Source organism: Anas acuta, chromosome 19 (assembly GCF_963932015.1).
Source record: "Anas acuta chromosome 19, bAnaAcu1.1, whole genome shotgun sequence".
In the NCBI taxonomy this organism is placed as follows: Eukaryota; Metazoa; Chordata; class Aves; order Anseriformes; family Anatidae; genus Anas; species Anas acuta.
Window position 1 is genome coordinate 11,846,065 of NC_088997.1, and position 17,188 is coordinate 11,863,252.

The 17,188-nt window shown below is 48.0% G+C and overlaps 2 protein-coding genes across 2 annotated transcripts; one reads left to right on the forward strand and one right to left on the reverse strand.

Moving 5' to 3' along the window:
* Window positions 1-74: 74 nt before the first annotated feature.
* Window positions 75-3,178, forward strand: LOC137842236 (fibrinogen-like protein 1-like protein). The gene is made up of 3 exons (XM_068656018.1): window positions 75-278; window positions 887-1,006; window positions 2,164-3,178. The coding sequence occupies exons 1-3, from the start codon at window positions 209-211 to the stop codon at window positions 2,805-2,807; spliced, it is 834 nt and encodes a 277-aa protein (XP_068512119.1). The 5' UTR covers window positions 75-208; the 3' UTR covers window positions 2,808-3,178.
* A 3,291-nt stretch (window positions 3,179-6,469) lies between these two features.
* On the reverse strand, window positions 6,470-8,852 carry LOC137842268 (fibrinogen-like protein 1-like protein). Its single transcript, XM_068656072.1, has 2 exons — window positions 8,665-8,852; window positions 6,470-7,734 (listed from the first exon to the last, which is right to left on the reverse strand). Exons 1-2 carry the CDS (start codon window positions 8,792-8,794, stop codon window positions 7,106-7,108), a joined length of 759 nt encoding a protein of 252 aa, XP_068512173.1. The 5' UTR covers window positions 8,795-8,852; the 3' UTR covers window positions 6,470-7,105.
* Window positions 8,853-17,188: the final 8,336 nt, after the last annotated feature.

The window sequence follows — 17,188 nt, forward strand, 5'->3', positions numbered from 1 at the left end:
AATAACTGAAATCCCTCCTTATGGAGGGGATTATTTTGTACTTCTCTGGATGGAAGGGCATGACTCCCTCCCTCCAGTGAGCTTACTTATGCTGTCACGCGATCTGAAAGTTGCTTGAGTCACAGTCTGTAAGTGCTGTAAGTGTCTACTAGTACCTCTACAAATAACAACTGTGACCACAAGTGGGTGCAGTACCTATAAAGTCACCATGCAAAGCTTGGCATGGGAGGCTGCATCACTGAGTTCCTGCTCTCTGCTCAGCTGTGCTTTTGTGATGGGTGAGTTACCTTCCCAGAGGCACACTGCATTCATATGTGGTGCTGGGCTCAAATGAGACCTGCACAGGGTGAGTACACAAAGGCGCAAGATTACTGTCAGGACAGCAACCATGATCTTGCCTGGGTGATGCAAGGCCAGGCACCAAGGTAGCAGAAGGAATACAAAACCAAAGCACCAGACAACACACATTCATGGTGCCAGATTATGCTTTTTCCAGGCTAACTATGTCCTGTATTCCCCTGTCCTGTCGGAGGAGGTTACTGAATTCCAACCTGTTTCTTTTCTTTCCTGGTTGATACATGTGGCACTTATGGATGCACAGGGGTCCTTCCCCAGGCATGACTGGCATCTCCCCCAGTACTGAGCTGGTGCAGGGCTTAGGGGTGTTCCGGTGGCCAGCAACAGAGGGCTTAGGCTCATGTTAGTGTGTGGGACCAGGAGACTTCCTCCTGTCTGCTTGGGTGGTGGTACGTGTACAGTAGGACCCATCCTCTGGATCTGGGTCCTGTGATTCTGCCCTCTCTGGTCAGGGCTTTCTGGGGGACATTGGCAGGGGCTGGGAGGGCTGCTCAGGGATCCTGACAGTGCTGGGCCTTCCCATCCCCAGGGCTTCAGGCTGGGACACGCCTGCTCCACAGGAACCTTGTCATCCTGCCTGTGGTGATGGTGATGCTTCTCCTCTGTGTGAGTGCAGGCCCAGCAGTACCCACTGCCAGCTCCCGGACTGGTAAGTACGGATGGACTAGACTGGGGGCAATGGCTGGGTACCAAGGCAGGAAAGTATCTGCTTGGCTCAGCACTGACCCATGGGTCTGCTAAGTGCCAGATAGGCCACGATGCAGTCAGGCTTAGGCACAACACAACAATTCCTCATGCACACTAACCCCTGGACCATATCTTGTAAGATAAGAAGCCTGACACTCATTAAGCCAGCCTAAAACCCTTGGTGGCTCCAGGCTGAAACCAAAGTGTTTCTGCCTAAACACTGTAACTTGGCAGGATTGCTCTGCAGTGCTTTTTTCTTTTTACACCTCAGCTCCATCAGAGATCCTCCCAGCAAATCTATCTCTATCTATCTACCTATCTACCTATCTATCTATCTATCTTTTTATCCATCCATCCATCCATCCATCCATCCATCCATCCATCCATCCATCCACTTATTTTTGTAGCTCTTGTTGATTAGGAGTCTTCCCTTCCTTCTTGAAGGGAGGGTAACATTCCATGCAAGACCTTTATGCCCAAGATAAGCAGAATTTCGAAGGCTGAATCTGAAGTATCCACAGAAAGTTGCCCATCATCAGAAACAAAACAAGAAAAACAAATTAGATGGCAAACTAGTTTGGCAAGTTAATAATGACAGATCAGTCCTGCTAACAGATAAACTGCAACAAGCTGAGGGAAGACATCTCCATCAGATCTAGGTAAAACTTCTTAGTTCTTAGTCTTCTTTTGCAATGCCATGACCTCCAGGGAAAACATAATTTTTCATACATGTCCTCATCCAGTGGAGCATTTTGCACACTTCTGATCTTTGCAGGAACTGCAGCTCAATATATTAAGGGCTCAGTGTGCAGGTCAGCTATGCTTCTAAGATGTGACCGGTATCTGGAAGATTTTCTTCCCCCTCCCTTCTTGTACAGATGCATCAGCAGGCTCCAAATGAAATATCAAGTCATGAGCAATAGATCCCAGGGCATATCTATTAGATCTAATAGATCCCAGCCAGTGGAAGCACTTATGCAGATTAGACCACAGATAAAAACAGCCCTTTTTGTTCTGGGTCCTTTTTCTCTGTTGTAGGAGCTTCTTGTTGTCCTGACGGACTCATATGGCCCTCCTCTTTCCCACCCTACTCTCTGTTTACCACAGCTGCTTTTGCAGGTTTCCCCGCAGACTGCAGCCATCTCCGCAAGACCAGCCCCAGTGGGGTGTATGTCATCCAGCCAGCAAAGTCTCCCCCACGGGTGGTGTGGTGCGACATGGACACCGAAGGAAAGGGCTGGACTGTTGTCCAGAGAAACTCTCATGACACTGAGCTCACTTGGAAGCAATCCTGGACCACATACAAGTATGGCTTTGGGAATGTGCAGGGTGATCACTGGCTGGGCACTGAGTACCTGCACCTGCTCACACAGCAAGGCACCTACAAGGTCCGCTTCGTTGTGCGGAATAAAGCCAATGTCACCCATTATGCTGAATATGACATCTTCAGGGTGGAGAGCGAAGCCACTGGATACCCACTGAGGCTGGGTCGGTTTTCTGGTGATGGGGATGACTATCTGACCAGTTACTATCCCAAGAAGGGGGGAATACATGACAACATGAAGTTTAGCACAACCGACAGAGATCAGGACCAGTACAGTGGGAACTGTGCCAGCAGCTACGGGGGCTGGTGGTATGACAGATGCCAGAATGTCCTGCTCAATGCCAAAAACCACATCCTCTGGCCAGGATTCTGCGACAGTGGTGACTGCGCATCCTCCCTCATGCTGGTCAAACCCACAGATGTGTGTTATCTGTATTGAAGTGGCCAGACTCCCAGGAGGCTGTAGGAATGTAGTGCCCTGTTCCTGTGCCTGCCAGCAACTCTGCACCAGCCCTAGAGCTTGTCCTGCACTGCCTGCAGTTCCTGCACTGTAATCAGCTGAAACACCACAGCTCTGGGGCTCAGGAGCCACCTCCTGGAGCCCCGGGCATGTGGGCAGCTTTACCCAGTGCTACTGTGCTGGCCAGCACTGAAACGGGGACACTGGTTTGGGGTGGATGAAGGGTAGAAGTGCAAGTTCCATTCCCTGTGCAATCCCTGCTTTGCTCAGACCCTGCTCACTCCTCAGGCCCCATCAGCCCCTCAACTCTGCTAACCATGGTGGCAGAAATCAGCTACAATAAACCCTGGAGCCAGACTTCACTGCCTTCTCTCTCCCTGTTGCGTCAGAAATGTGCATAAGTGTGTGTGTGGGGATGGTTTTGTCTAGTCCTTCAGGATGGTGGACCTGGGGGATAGTGGGTGCATTATGCACATGTGTTGCCATAGATCTCCTAGGCAAGAATATACACCTGCCTAAGGAATTCCAAATTTCCCATGAACATAGAGAGCACACGTTTCCCCAGGCCTAGCATGGTGGCTGCTCATTTAAGATGATTTTTTCAGGCAGTGGAGTCAGCCGTGGAGCTGATTTTCCTTCTCTGCTGAGCCAGTGAAGAGCTGGTGTGCTTTGCAGAGCTTTTGTGTTGATGTTCCTCTTTTTATGAAATGCTTGAATGTTCCTCACTGAAAGGTCTGAGGGCAATTCTCCCTGCTACTGACTCTCCCCAGCATCAGCCTGTAACATAAACTTTTTTCCCTCTGATGTGGTTGTTTTACACAGCTAGATCTGTGGTTTGGTTCTCAGGTCTCTGGATGCTTCCAATGACTTGTTCCAGCCACTGTGCACAAGACTGTGGCTGTAAGGCTCTAAGGCTTATTATTGTATCAGTCACCAGGGCCAGAAAAGCCCATGGTATCACAAAACCCTTGCCCCACGTCTGCCCCTGTCCATGGCTGGGTGGTTGTTCCATGCTGGGAATGGGAAGACAGGCACACACACACAAACACCAATTGGGTTGTGGTGCATATGGTGGGCTCTCTAAGAGCATGAGGGGAGGACAGGTGGCATGGGTAAGTCAGTCCCATTGTACTGCAGAGGGTGAATGTGGCTATGGATCTCCTTTGCAATGGAGGAAAGTTTGAACTTAAGGCCTGAAAGAAGCCACTGCTGTCCTGTGTCTTTGAAATAAAAGCTGAGCTCTGAGAAGGTTTGCAGTTGTGAACTCTGAACAGCTTGGACTCTCAGGCCAAGATCTCTGCATGAGTTCTCAAGGCAGTCAGCAGAGCTATGGCTGCACTGTGTTTCTGAGGTGGCAGCATAGGCAGCCTTAGCTGTCCTGGAGTCATTGGTGGGCCTGCAGCCCCCATGTATGGGAAGATGAACACGAGGGTGGTGCTGGCTGAGAAAGAATCACAGAATCATAGAATTGCTTGGGTTTGAAGGGGCTTTAAAGATCATCTAACTCCAACCCCACTGCCACAGGCAAGGATGTCACCCACTAGATCAGGTTGGTCAAGACCCCATCCACGATGGCCTTGAACACCTCCAGGGATGGGGCATCCACAACTTTTCTTGGCAACCTGTTCCAGTGCCTCACTACCCTTACAGTGAAGAATTTCCTCTTAATGTCTAGTCAAAATTTATCCTCTTTTTGTTTAAGATCATTTCCCCTTGTCCTATCGTTATCTACCCGAGTAAAGAGTCCTTCTTCATCTTTTTTATAAGACCCCTTTAATTATTGAAAGGTCTCAATGAGGTCTTCCTGGAGCCTCATATTCTTCAGGCTGAATATGCTCAGCTCCCTCAGCTTTTCTTCATAGGAGAGGTGCTCCAGACCTCTGATCATCTTTGTAGCCCTCCTCTGGACTCACTCTAACAGGTCCACATCTTTCTTGTGCTTGGGCCCCAAATCTGGACACAGTACTCCAGGTGGGACCTCATGAGTGCACAGCAGAGGGGGACAATCACCTCCCTTGACCTGCTGGCCACTCTTCTTTTGATGCAGCCCAGGATGCAATTGGCCTTCTGGGCTGCAAGCACGCAATGCTGGTTCATATTGAACTTTTTTTTTTCCACCAGAACCCCCAAATCCTTCTCTACAGCGCTGCTCTCAATGAGTTTTTTACCCAGTCTGTACTCCTGTCTGGGATTGCCCCAGCCCAGCTGCAGCATCTTGTACTTACACTTGTTGAACTTACACTCATTCAGTTCACATGGGTCCACTTCTCCAGCCTGTCTGGGTCTCTTTGAATGGCATCTATCTTTGAATTACCTTCTATTGTATCAACTGCACCACTCAGTTTGGTGTCATCTGCAAACTTGCTGAGGGTGCACTCAATCCCATCATCTATGTCATTCATGAAGATATTGAAAAGCACCAGTGCCAAGACAGATCCCCAGGGGACGCCACTCATCACCTGTCTCCACCTGGACATAGAGCCATTGACCACCACTCTTCAGGTGTGGCCATCGAGCCAATTTCTTATCTACCAGATGGTCCACCCATCAAATCCATACCTCTCCAATTTAGAGACCAGGATGTCGTGTGGGACTGTGTCAAAGGCTTTACAGAAGTCCAAGTAGATGTCATTGGTCAGTCTTCCCTTTGTTGACTAATGCAGTCATTCCATCATAGAAGGCCAGCAAATTGGTCAGGCATGATTTACCCTTGGTGAAGTCATGCTGGCTGTCCCACATCACCTCCTTGTACTGCATGTGCCTTAACACTGCCTCCAGGAGGATTGGTACCATGATCTTCCCAGGCACAGAGGTGAGGCTCACTGGTCTGTAGTTCCCTGGGTCTTTCTTTCTACCCTTTTTAAAAATGAGTGATGTTTCCCATTTTCCGTCACTGGCAACTTCGTCTGACTGCCATGATTTTTCAAATATGATGGAGAGTGGCTTGGTGACTACATCAGCCAATTCCCTCAGGACCCTGGGATAGATATCACAGAATCATAGAATCACAGAATTTCTAGGTTGGAAGAGACCTCAAGATCATCAAGTCCAACCTCTGACCTAACACTAACAGTCCTCACTAAACCATATCCCTAAGCTCTACATCTAAAAGTCTTTTAAAGACTTCCAGGGATGGTGACTCCACCACTTCCTGGGCAGCCTGTTCCAATGTCTAACAACCCTTTCAGTAAAGAAGTTCTCCCTAAGATCCAACCTAAAACTCCCCTGGCGCAGGGATGGCACAAGGGCCCTGATGTCATTAGGGCCCATAGACTTGTAGTTGTTAAGTTGCGTCAGGAGGTCCTGAACTTGCTCTTTGCTTAGAGTGGGAGGGACTCTGCTCCTCCAGCCCTTCCTAGAGGTTCGGGGACATGAGAGATGTGGGAAGCCTGACCACTAGTCAAGACTGAGGCAAAGAAGTTAAGTACCTCTGCCTTCTCTCCACATCTGTTGTTACCAGTTCTCAGTCTTCATTGTCAGGACTTCATCAATGTCAGGACCATCTTCATCTTCATTGATGTCAAGACCATCATTCACAGATCTGACAAGGCAAGATGATGCTGGCCTGGCAGCCCTGTTTAGGTCTCCAGGTCAACATGGGTATGGCTGAACTGAGATGGTGCTTCCTCCCACCCTCACCTCTAGCTGTTGGCCATGTGGTACTGCATCCCCTTTTTGAAAGATCCATACCTTGAAACTCAGCTCTCTTAAGTGCAGGTTTTATTTTTAATTCCCATTTGAATCTTGTGAAAAATTTCCCTTTTGCTTTCTTACTTCACCAGGAGCCTCCTGGCAGAAGCAGGCATCAGATGAAGGACATTTTCACATGTCTGTGCCGGTTCTGAAAACAATTTTATTCTGCAAGATGAACACGGACTACAGCAGAGGTATGGCCTGCCTGGCCTCAGAGCATCTTAGGACAGGTTACTGGGTAATGAATTATATTTTTCTGCTTAAGTCAGTGGTCATCATGCCTAACTTCAAAGGAGAAAGAGAATAAGCTCTTGCTGGATCAGGAGGGTTTTATAACAGTTTTCTCCCCAGAAGCAGCACACTTGGAAACTGAATTGTTTATAAAGTCTTATTCTACTAATGATCCTAAAAATGTATCACAGGTGACAGGCCATAGATAAAGCAGGGAACATCACTACTTTTCAGAAGAGCAAAAGAAAAGAGCTTTGGATATGCTGGAACACCCCTATTCATCCCCAGACTCCCAGCCAATAAAGAGTGGCCCAGCAGAGCGCTGATCTTGCCATATCCAGTGCAGAAGAATGCTAGTGGTATGGAGCTGGTTTGATGAGGATAAGGGAGGATTTGCAGTCCCCTTTACACAGGCTACCCCATGTCATGCCACCCTTGAAATTCAGCCGTACAGAATAACATGCTGAGTACCACCACCCACCCCCAGAGTGGGATGCACAGTTCTTTCTTGAAGTGTCTTGATCCATGTCTTTTGTGGAGAATTTCATGTTGTTGTGCACAGTACTAGGATTGTCTGAGTCCATGCCATCCCCTGCTGTCCCTGTGTAGGAGCCCAGCCGCAGCTGGTAGCCATGAGACTCATCATCTAGACTGAAGAAGTTGTAGTCTGCAAACTTGATGTTGTTTGAGGCATCCCAGATGACAAATCTGACCTGGTAGACTTTCTGCTTGGTGATTTGATGGATGTACTCGGTGCCCAGCCAGTACTCACTGAGCACGTTCCCAAAGCCGTATTTATAGGTGCTCCAGGTCTCAGCCCAGGTGACAGCTGTGTCTTTCTGGTTCCTCTGGATGACCGTCCAGCCCCCATTTGTCACGTTCATTTCACAGTACACCTTGATGGGGTGGAGACCTGTGGGCTGGATTATGTAGATGCCACTGGGGCTGCCAGAGACAAGCTCGCTGCAATCTTTGGGCCAACCTGGGATAGGAGAGAGAGTACTTTACTAAAAACCTGTGCAAGAGAACAAGACCACACCTCACACTATGGCAGGATGGACATGTGGCCAGAATACCCTGGAGATGCTCAGTTGCCCCAGTCCTTAAAGGTCAATGTGCTTCACTGGAAGTGAGAGTGGGTTGACCTCAGCCCTTTGCTCATTTTCCCTAACAGGATACCTAATAGAAAGGCCCTAGTGCAAAAGGCTACCAATGTAGCCTACTGGGCTATGCTGGTATCAGGCCTAGAGACTGATAGGGACACTGGTGGGCTCCTCTGGGTCTCCTGAAAAAGAGGCTGTGTAGCTAAAATGGGGTCATGCTGGGCAGGGAGGTGAAGAAGAACTTGCCTCTGCCAGCAACTTAGGGAACTGAGGAATGGCCCTTTCTTGCACACATACACCTTCATCATTGTGCATGGTGTATGTGCACACACACACAGAGTACTGCAGCCTACACTGGGTATGCTTCCTCACATCCACCGCCCTTTATCCTGGAGCAGGGTCAGGGCTAGGGATGATATAAGGCTCTTCTCCAGCCAGAGCTGGAAGTACATGAACACACAACACTGGATCCACCCTGTGTTGGCTGGTGTGATCTCCCCTTGTCTTCTACTCACTTGGTTTAGGATTGCACCCTCCCAATGCAGTTAAGGTTGTCCTACAAGATGAGCAGAAATCTCCTCAAATAAGCAAAGCCTGAGGCTTATGCTGCCTCTCTGCATCCTGCCTACCTGTATATACTATGGACAAGTTTTATGGATCTGAGGCACTGTCACACACTTTCCCCCATGTGTTACTTTATCAAGCAATCACTGGCTGAGAGCACTGGTTGTGCCTCCTGGGCTGACCCAGACCAAAGAACTGAAATGGGATTGGTGAGAGCACTGTGATGCCCATGGGATGCTACGTACTGGTTTTCTTCAGAGCACTTGCCGAAATGTTGGTGAGAGTTTTCCTGAAGATGGTTAGGGTTTGTATAGGCATGGAGAGACCTGGGGCAGCCAACACCAGAACACAAGCAAGAGGTAGAAGGCACTGCATTACTAGAAAGGGAAAAGATGTAGAAAAGATGAAAAGTGACCCTCCCTCCACAGAAGTGATAAATCCCTTAGCTCCGGCACTGCACAGTGTATCATGACCATCTGAGATGCTGAAATGCACCAAGTATGCTTGTAGCATCAGACAGGTCTGTGCAAGCTGGAGAGCATGCCAAAAGGCCTTATCTCTTTTACCCAATGGGTAGGTATCCTTGCCTTTTTTTCCTTTGCCAGCTCTCAAAAAGCCATGTATGTGACGGTCTCAGTTGGAGCAAAGCACCCAACAGCTGAATGAGCCAAGTTCTCACAGGGAAACACTCCTAGCCTGCAAAACAGGGAACTGGCTGGGGGGCTGGGGTGAGTCAGACAGCAGGGTGCTGGTATATGAAGGGATGTCAGGTGAGCAGTGCCCTAAGAGGGCACTGGTGTCACCATGCACTGATTTGTGCAAGGAACAGTGCACAGAGTGTTTCCCTGTTGTTGGGCTGCCCTATCGCTGCTTCCAGCAAACGGGCTGCTCCCATTGATGGCAAGGTGTGTCCCCCTTCCCAGTCCCTCACTCACCCATGGCGTCAGTGTAGGAATGTCTTCTGAAGCACAAAGATGTGGAGCTGCAGGTCTCACAGAGGCCTTTGTAGTATCCTGTGCAGTGGGAGGGGTGAGTGAGTCCAACCCCTTCTCAGCTTTTCTCCTGGAGAAGAAAATCAGACTGTATTTTTTTTTTTCCACTTAGAAAACACAACCTGAGAAGAAGGTGACTGTGGTTCTTGGTACATAGCTTTCTGAGCTGGAAAAAAAAAACAAACACCTGTGCCCGTAAGAGTCCTTGGAATGTTCTCTTCTGTGAGTGCTTTTCTCCTTGGATGAAATTTCTGTTGGGAGAAGTGTATCGGGGAGCTTTGAAGAGTGCTGCTCAGTAAATAAGTGATTGGATGACAGTCATCATTCAGCATGGAAAGCAAACACTGAGGATGCCCCCACCCCCCACCATTTCAGCAAAGGTACTACCAAGTCAAGTGGTTCTTGTTTAATGTGTTTTTATCAGGCCCAGCCTGGCTCTTGGTGAGGAATTTTCAGCAGCCTCAAGGCTCCCAGAGAGACTGGCTGTTGTGGGGCAGAGTTTTGAAGTGTCCAATGGTTTCTGCACTGCATGACAGCAGACAGAGGGGTGTGGTGGAGGTGGTCAGAGAAAAGCAGGTGAGCCCTCTATTCCCCAGTCCTGAGATGCAAGGAGCCTGCTGAAAGAGACTGACTTAAAGGTTACTGTTGATTAGTCAAGACATCTGTGGTCTCTGGGGCACTGGGTTTGGGAGACCAGTCATGTAGAATGGATGCCTACAGAGGAAAGAAGTGTCTGCCCAGGAATAGAGAGAATCTGGGTGGAGTGGAGGACAGCAGTGGGGTTCTGAGAATGTGCAGAGGGGAATGGGACGGCATGGTCTCAATGTGCAGCGAGGAAAGGAGGAAACCTGACCATGCATGGAGGGTAATGGAGAAAATCTGAGCTTGCACAGAGAAGAATGGAGGACATCTAAAGGAGTTAGGGGTGGGGTGTTGAACCTAGGTACTGAGTGCCTAAAGAGGGGATCTGAAAGTGCCTAGGGGGATCTGAAAATTGATGGAGGGCAATGGTGGGAATCTGAGGGCACTTGTCATGGAAAAGAGGGACATGAGCCTGCACAGAGGGGAGTGGGCAGCACTGAACACAGTGAAAGGAACAGAGGAAATCTCATCATGAGGGGAGCAGAAGTGCATGCAGATGGAAATGGAGGAAACCTCAGCATGAGGGATCTGTTTGTGCAAGGATGACAACAGAGGGGTTCTAAGCGATCATGAGGAGGGAAATTGGAAGGATGTGAAGGTGACTGGAAGGGAATGAAGGAGTTTTGACTGTGCATAGTGAGGAATTGGAGAGGTGTGGAAGGTCATGATGGGGAATGTAGGTCATCTGAAAATGTTGGAACTGAATGAATCCGAGGGTGAATGGAGTAAGATGGAGGGAGTCTTAAGAACACCCAGAAGGGAACAGAGGGAATTTGAGGGTATATAGTGCATGGTTTGAATTTGAAGGTGCATGGTTTGGATGTAAGGCACTCAGAAATGACTGACAGGGACTGGAGTGTGCAAGGGGGAAGCAGAGAAGATCTGAACGTGCATAGATGGGAACTGTGGTGGTCTGAGGTCTGGGTAAGGGAGCAGAGAGGAACTATGAGCTTTGAAAAGGGAATGGAGGCTAATTGAGGGCCCACACAGAAGAACGGTGGGAATGTGAGCATGCACAGAGAATAATGGAAGAGATCACAACTGGGGGAATAGCGAGTGCCCTGAGGAAAAGGGAAGGGGGATCTGGACATGTACACAGGGAAATGGAGCGCATCTGACTGAACATGGAGATTAATGAATAGTTGTAATATTCTTTCTGATGCTCCCCAGGGTCTTTTATTTGCCATCTGGTACAATGCAGAGGCTTCCATTTGGTCTTCTAAGATTCACCCCATTTACTTTGGCTACACCCATCCAGAGGCCTCCATTTTCCCTCCTGCATGTCAGACTCTCCTCCATTTGCCTTCTGGTGCAGCACAGAGCCCCCCCATTTTCTTTGCACTGCATCCTAGTAGCCTCCATTTGCATTCCTTTTAATGCCATAGTTCTCTGCCTGCCCTCAGGTGCTCTTCAGCCCTCCATTGCCTTCTCATGCACCCTGCTTCCCTTTGCAAAACTTATCATCCCAGAGGCCGTGGGAGGGACCTCTTTGTACAGGATGGAGGCCAAGCCAGCAGGTGCTATCAGGACCAGAACTGGGAGTAGGAAATGCAGCACAGACATAGCTGCTTTATAGTTGCTGTGTAGCACTGGTGGGGGCCAGTGGCAAAGCCTCAGCTTAAAAGTGGCTTTCAAGGGAAAAAAGGGGCAGGCCCTCACATCCAGCTTTTTTTTTTTTTCAGAACAGCTTGTTTCAGTGAAGTAGCTGAGCTTGAACTTGGCCAGCTCAACTCCTTAACTCAGACAGCTACACTCCTAGAAGGGGGAAAGGACTCAGGACACTGGCAGCAGCCCACCCTCACAACCAGTAGCATGGGTATCTTCAGAACAACCTGTGGTAGGGGGAGCAAACCTGGATGGCTACTGGGGCCAGCAACTGCCTTGGGATCTGGGTTTTCCCTTCCTACAGGGAAGCACAAAGTTCTCAACTGCCAGTCAATTACTGGTTTGTGTGTCCATAACTAGGACAGGAGGATAGATTCTCTGGGTGCTCAGGTGCCACGGTTACTCTAAGGTCTCTTGGGTTACTGCCCTCCCATGGGTCCTCCTCCCATCTGCAATAGTGAGTGTGGTTGGGTTAGGGTAAGCGTCTGATTGCTCCAAGGAAATTCAGAAGCCACAAAACTATGGGAGATCCTGGAGTTTACTAGAGGACTGTTTTGGAGGGTGTGACCATCCACAAGGGTCAGAGGAAGGGGTACTGTGAGGTAGCACCTTATAAGTGTGCTGGGACAACTCATTATCGTGTGAAGCCTTGTTGCTTCCATTTGGATAAAGTGTTTTCTGGCACTCCTCAAGTAAGGTCAGCTAAACCAACCTGCTGAGCAGTGCATCTGCACAGGCATGTAGAAGGACAGTGTTCCTTTAAGGGTATCCGGTCAAGGACCATGTTCATTACAGCAAGGGTAATAAGAAACGAAGGAGGCCATAAACAAGAACATTCCAAAGACCAAAATGTGACCAATAAATGATAAGGGAGGCAGAGATGGAGACCAAGCCTAGTCAGTCATATTAATTGATGAAGGCATGTGAGAGTATGAGAATGTGTATTCCAGCATGGTTATCTGATTGGAGACCCTGCCAATCAGGAAAGGAAAAAGGAGGGAAGCCAGAAACCAAACTGTACCAAGACACAGACCTGACCAAGCAAACATGAAGATGGTGACAAGAAACAAAACTACTCCCAGTCATACTGATTGATGGACTATAGAGAAACTATAGACCCCACTTCGAGGAGAATCAAGCTAAGTCAGGGGGCCTGGACTGGAAGGGGTGTGGGAATCAGTAGAGCTCAGCAAACCTGTGAGGGAATGTGCAAGGGGAAGGAGAGCTGGGAGGAACAAAGGTAGGTAGAAAACAGTATAAAAGGGGTTGGTTGCAGGTAATACTGGGCTGGTATGATTATCTGTATCAGTGTGATTATCTGGCTGAGCCCTGCATCTGATCACCACAGTCTATACTAGCTTCTTTTATTTTCTTATTAAATCTTAATTCTCTTTCTCTGCATAATCACATTCTATCTCGTGTGTTTGTGCTGCATGGTATAAGTGCAAGATAAGATGTATGTGTGAGTGAACTATTAATAATGACTTCCTTGTCCTTCATGTGCCTGGACATGGTGTCCAAGATTAGATGCTCTACCAGCTTCTCAGGGATTGAGGTGAGGCTGACTAGCTTGTAACTCCCCTGGTTCTCCTTTTTGCCCTTTTTGAAGATAGGATTGATATTTACTTTCCTCCAGTTTTTAGACACTTCTGCCAGTCACCTTTATGAATCAAAGCTTATCAACAGTGGCCTCTCAATGACATCTGCCACTCCCCTCAGCACTCATGCAGGCCTGTATTTTCCCTAGTCTTCTTTTTTCTGTTCACAGACTGTAGAAATCTTTTTTGCTGCCCTTCATATACCTTGATAGATTTAACTCCAAGACAGCCTTGGCTTTTGTAATCCCATCCTTGAGCAATTAATTAGTATCTCTTTATTCCTTCAGGGTCACCAACTCCTTTCTCCTCTTGTACACTTCCTTTGTATGTGTGATTTCAGGCAGGTGCTCCTTGCACATTTGTGCAAACCTTCCACTGCTTTTGCTTGATTTCCTGCTTGTTCATAGTAAAAAGAAAAACATAATATAAACATATATAATAAAAGCATGTCCCCTGTTTTTATCAATGGTTTTGTTTGTGGAGTGAGGAATGTAGGCTGGTAGGAATCCACCTCTGCTTTGGTTGGCAAGGGAGATGGTGCAGAGCATGACACACCACCTCTGGGGTTGCAGGTACACCCTCTGATGCACTAACATCCTCTTCCCTAGAGTGGTAGTCAGGCCTGAGAGTTACCTCAGTCTCTTGGAAGGGTCCACCCTGACCAGCTCATCACTGGGAGTCTCAGTCAGTCCTAACCTTTGTGAGCCATGAGGTGGGTCCCCTGGGTCAGTCCCTTTGGCCAATCTCAGGAACTGGAATTTTTGCTTGCCAGCTGATGGCTTCTGTGCCAGAGCTGCAGCAAGGCTGCCTCATCAGCTGCTGGGTAGCTGAGGTCCCCACAAAAAAATAGCTCCAGAGCATGGAATAAGGAATCAGAGTCCTGGAGGACAGGGTTACTGCACTTGATCTAGGGCCAGCCCTGCATCAGGGTACTGGTACTGCTAGATGTCTGATATCTGTTGGGTTAGCCCCCAGTATGTGTGTCCTGGTTTCAACTAGGATAGGATTAATTTTCCTCCTAGTAGCTGGTAGGGTGCTATGTTTTGGATTAGGTTGAAAAGAGTGTTGATAACATGCTGATGTTTTAATTGTTGCAGAGCAGTGCTTACACTAAGCCAAGGACTTTCCAACTTCTTGCTCTGTCCTGCCAGCGGGCAGGCTGGGGGTGCAGCAGGATCTGTGAGGGGACAGACCCAGGACAGCTGACACAAACTGACCAAAGGGGTATTCCACACCATCTGACATCATGCTAAACAATATATAGGGGTGACTAGCTGGGATGGGGGGGCCAGCTGCTTGGGGTTAGGCTGGGCATTGGTCAGTGGATGGTGAGCAATTGCATTGTGCATCACTTGTTTTGTACACATTATTATTATTATTATTATTATTATTATTATTATTATTATTATTATTATTATTATTATTATTATTATTATTATTATTATTATTCCTGTCTTAATAAACTGTCTTTATCTCAACCCATGGGCTTCACTTTCCTGTATCTTTCCCCCATCCCAGAGAGGGAGGGGGGAGGGTGAGTGTGGTGCTTAGCTGCCAGACGGGATAAAACCACAACGATGTGGCAAAGATTAGCAGGTCTGACAAATAAATCCTCATACTTAGTATTACTTGCAGACTCACCAGCTAAACTTCTTAACTTAACCAACAAGCTCCTGGAGGTGGGGAAGGCACTCAGGACCCTGAATAAGGGCATTCCATGCCTAGCTGGCCCAGGTTCTGCTGTGCACTGCTGACTATGGTGACAGATGGAGTGTCCCTCTCTGCCCTAGCTCTTGGGAAGAGGCCCCTGCACGCCCTCACCGAGAGTGGGTTGATGCTCTTCTGTTGGTGCATCAGCACCCACAAGTTCTGGGGGTTCATAGGTTTCAACACATCATACAGAAAGTAATCAATTAGTTCCTCAGTCTAACAGTTGCTGGTTTTGTGTTATAAGACACTTTACAGAAGCTCAGCATTATCTGTGCCTGCTGTCTGCTGTGCTCTCACTGGGCAAATGTCCTTACTACCACCTCTGCCTTCAGTAAAGAGGTAGCAACAGCTGCAAAGGGTATTAAAGAAAAAACGCAAAGACTCATAGAATGGTTTGGATTCGAAGGGACTTTAAAGATCATCTAATTCCAATCCCACTGCCATGGGCAGGATCACCTTCCCCTATACCAGGTTGCTCAAAGTGCTGTCCAACTTGGCCTCAAACACTTCCGGGATGGGGCATCATCTATAGCTTCTCTGGGCAACCTGTTTGAGTGTCTCTCAGAAATACACTGAGGTATTTCTTCACAAGAAGTCTGGTTCAATATGAAATCCAGTTATCACTTCACCAGCTTCTGGTCTAATGTTTCAGATAGTTTTCAACAGCTTTTCTGCTTTTTCTTTTTTTTTTTTTTTTTTTTTTTTTTTTCCCAAGGAAAAGCAAAATATTGCTTTTGACTGACTGAAAAGAGAATGCCAGGCATACTCAGAAACCACCGAGGGTTCCAGGACACCTCAGGACCATATGGAGAAAGCAAAGGCAGGCACTAGGAGAATGAAGAACTGACTACTGAAGAAGATCAAGTTTCAGACCAGGTAAGGAACCTAAGGAGGAGTCCAGAGTGTGGAGTGCAGAGGAGTCCAGGAAGGCTGGGCACTCTTCAAGAAGGAAATCTTAATGGCTCAGGAGCAGACTGCCCCCACATGCCCAAAGATGAGCTGGCTTAGAAGACCTGAACAGAAATCTGTGGCTAGAGTTCAGGAAGAAAAAGAGGGTTTATGACCTCTGGAAAAGAGGGAGGGCCATTCAGGAGGACTATAAGGATGTTGCAAGGCTGTGCAGGGATGAAATTAGAAAGGCCAAAGTTCATCTGGAGCTCAATCTGACTACTGCTGTTAAGGATAACAAAAAATGTTTTTATAAATACATAAACACAAAAAGGAGGACTAAAGAGAGTCTCCATCCTTTACTGGATGCAGGGAGGAACTTAGTGACAAAGAGATGAGGAAAACACTAAGGTGCTTAATGCCTTCTTTGCCTCAGTCTTTAGCAGAGACTTGAAAACTATCTGAAACATTAGACCAGAAGCTGGTGAAGTGATAACTGGATTTCATATTGAACCAGACTTCTTGTGAAGAAATACCTTTTCCAGAGCTTTTCCAGAGTGCTGGTTCAGTTGAAGGGACGGTGTTTGGAGTGCCTCAGCAGTGTTGACAGGTTATCATGAGAAAAATGAGCCCAAGCACAGGGCTAGGCCAACATGACATGCTGCTTCTGGGCCCTAAGACAGCAGCTCTGTGCCACCAAGGGCCTGCAACATGCTCTGTGCTGGCATGGAGATACCTGCTCTGCACTGCATCCTCTATGCACAAACTGTGGTTACTCACAGGGTGCGGGCACTGGTGTACTGAGCCCTGATGGGATACAAGTCTACCACAGAAGGGACTGGTTGCTACGTGGGCAGTTGTCCAGGCAATGCTGATCACTAACTGAGCTGCCTATTCATGTCTGCCAGAAAAGTGTTTGGCAATCAGGTGGTGAGGCGCCTAGGCTGTCCTCTCTTCTCTACATCCTCCCCAACACCCCACACCTTCAAGGCTGTGCCAGGAATCTTTGCATGTCAAGAGGTTGCTGCAATAATTCCTATGCCACCAGTTAGGAAGCCAGAGGAGAAATTGATGTCTAATAACTAGAGCATTTCTGCCAATGTGATCCTTTCTTACATCAGAAAAAGGAAATTATTTGTTTAATACAGGCAAGAAAAAGGAGTATCTGCTGCCAGATATCATGAAGCAGCTGCAGGATGCTGACAAAGGCATCAGCACATGAGCTGTCGTACTCAGGAACATGTTCCCTCTCATGGGGCAGAAGAGGGATGGTCCCATCACTTTGCAGCCGGCTGAGAAGCTTATGACATCCTTTGATCATGCGAGGGCAACAG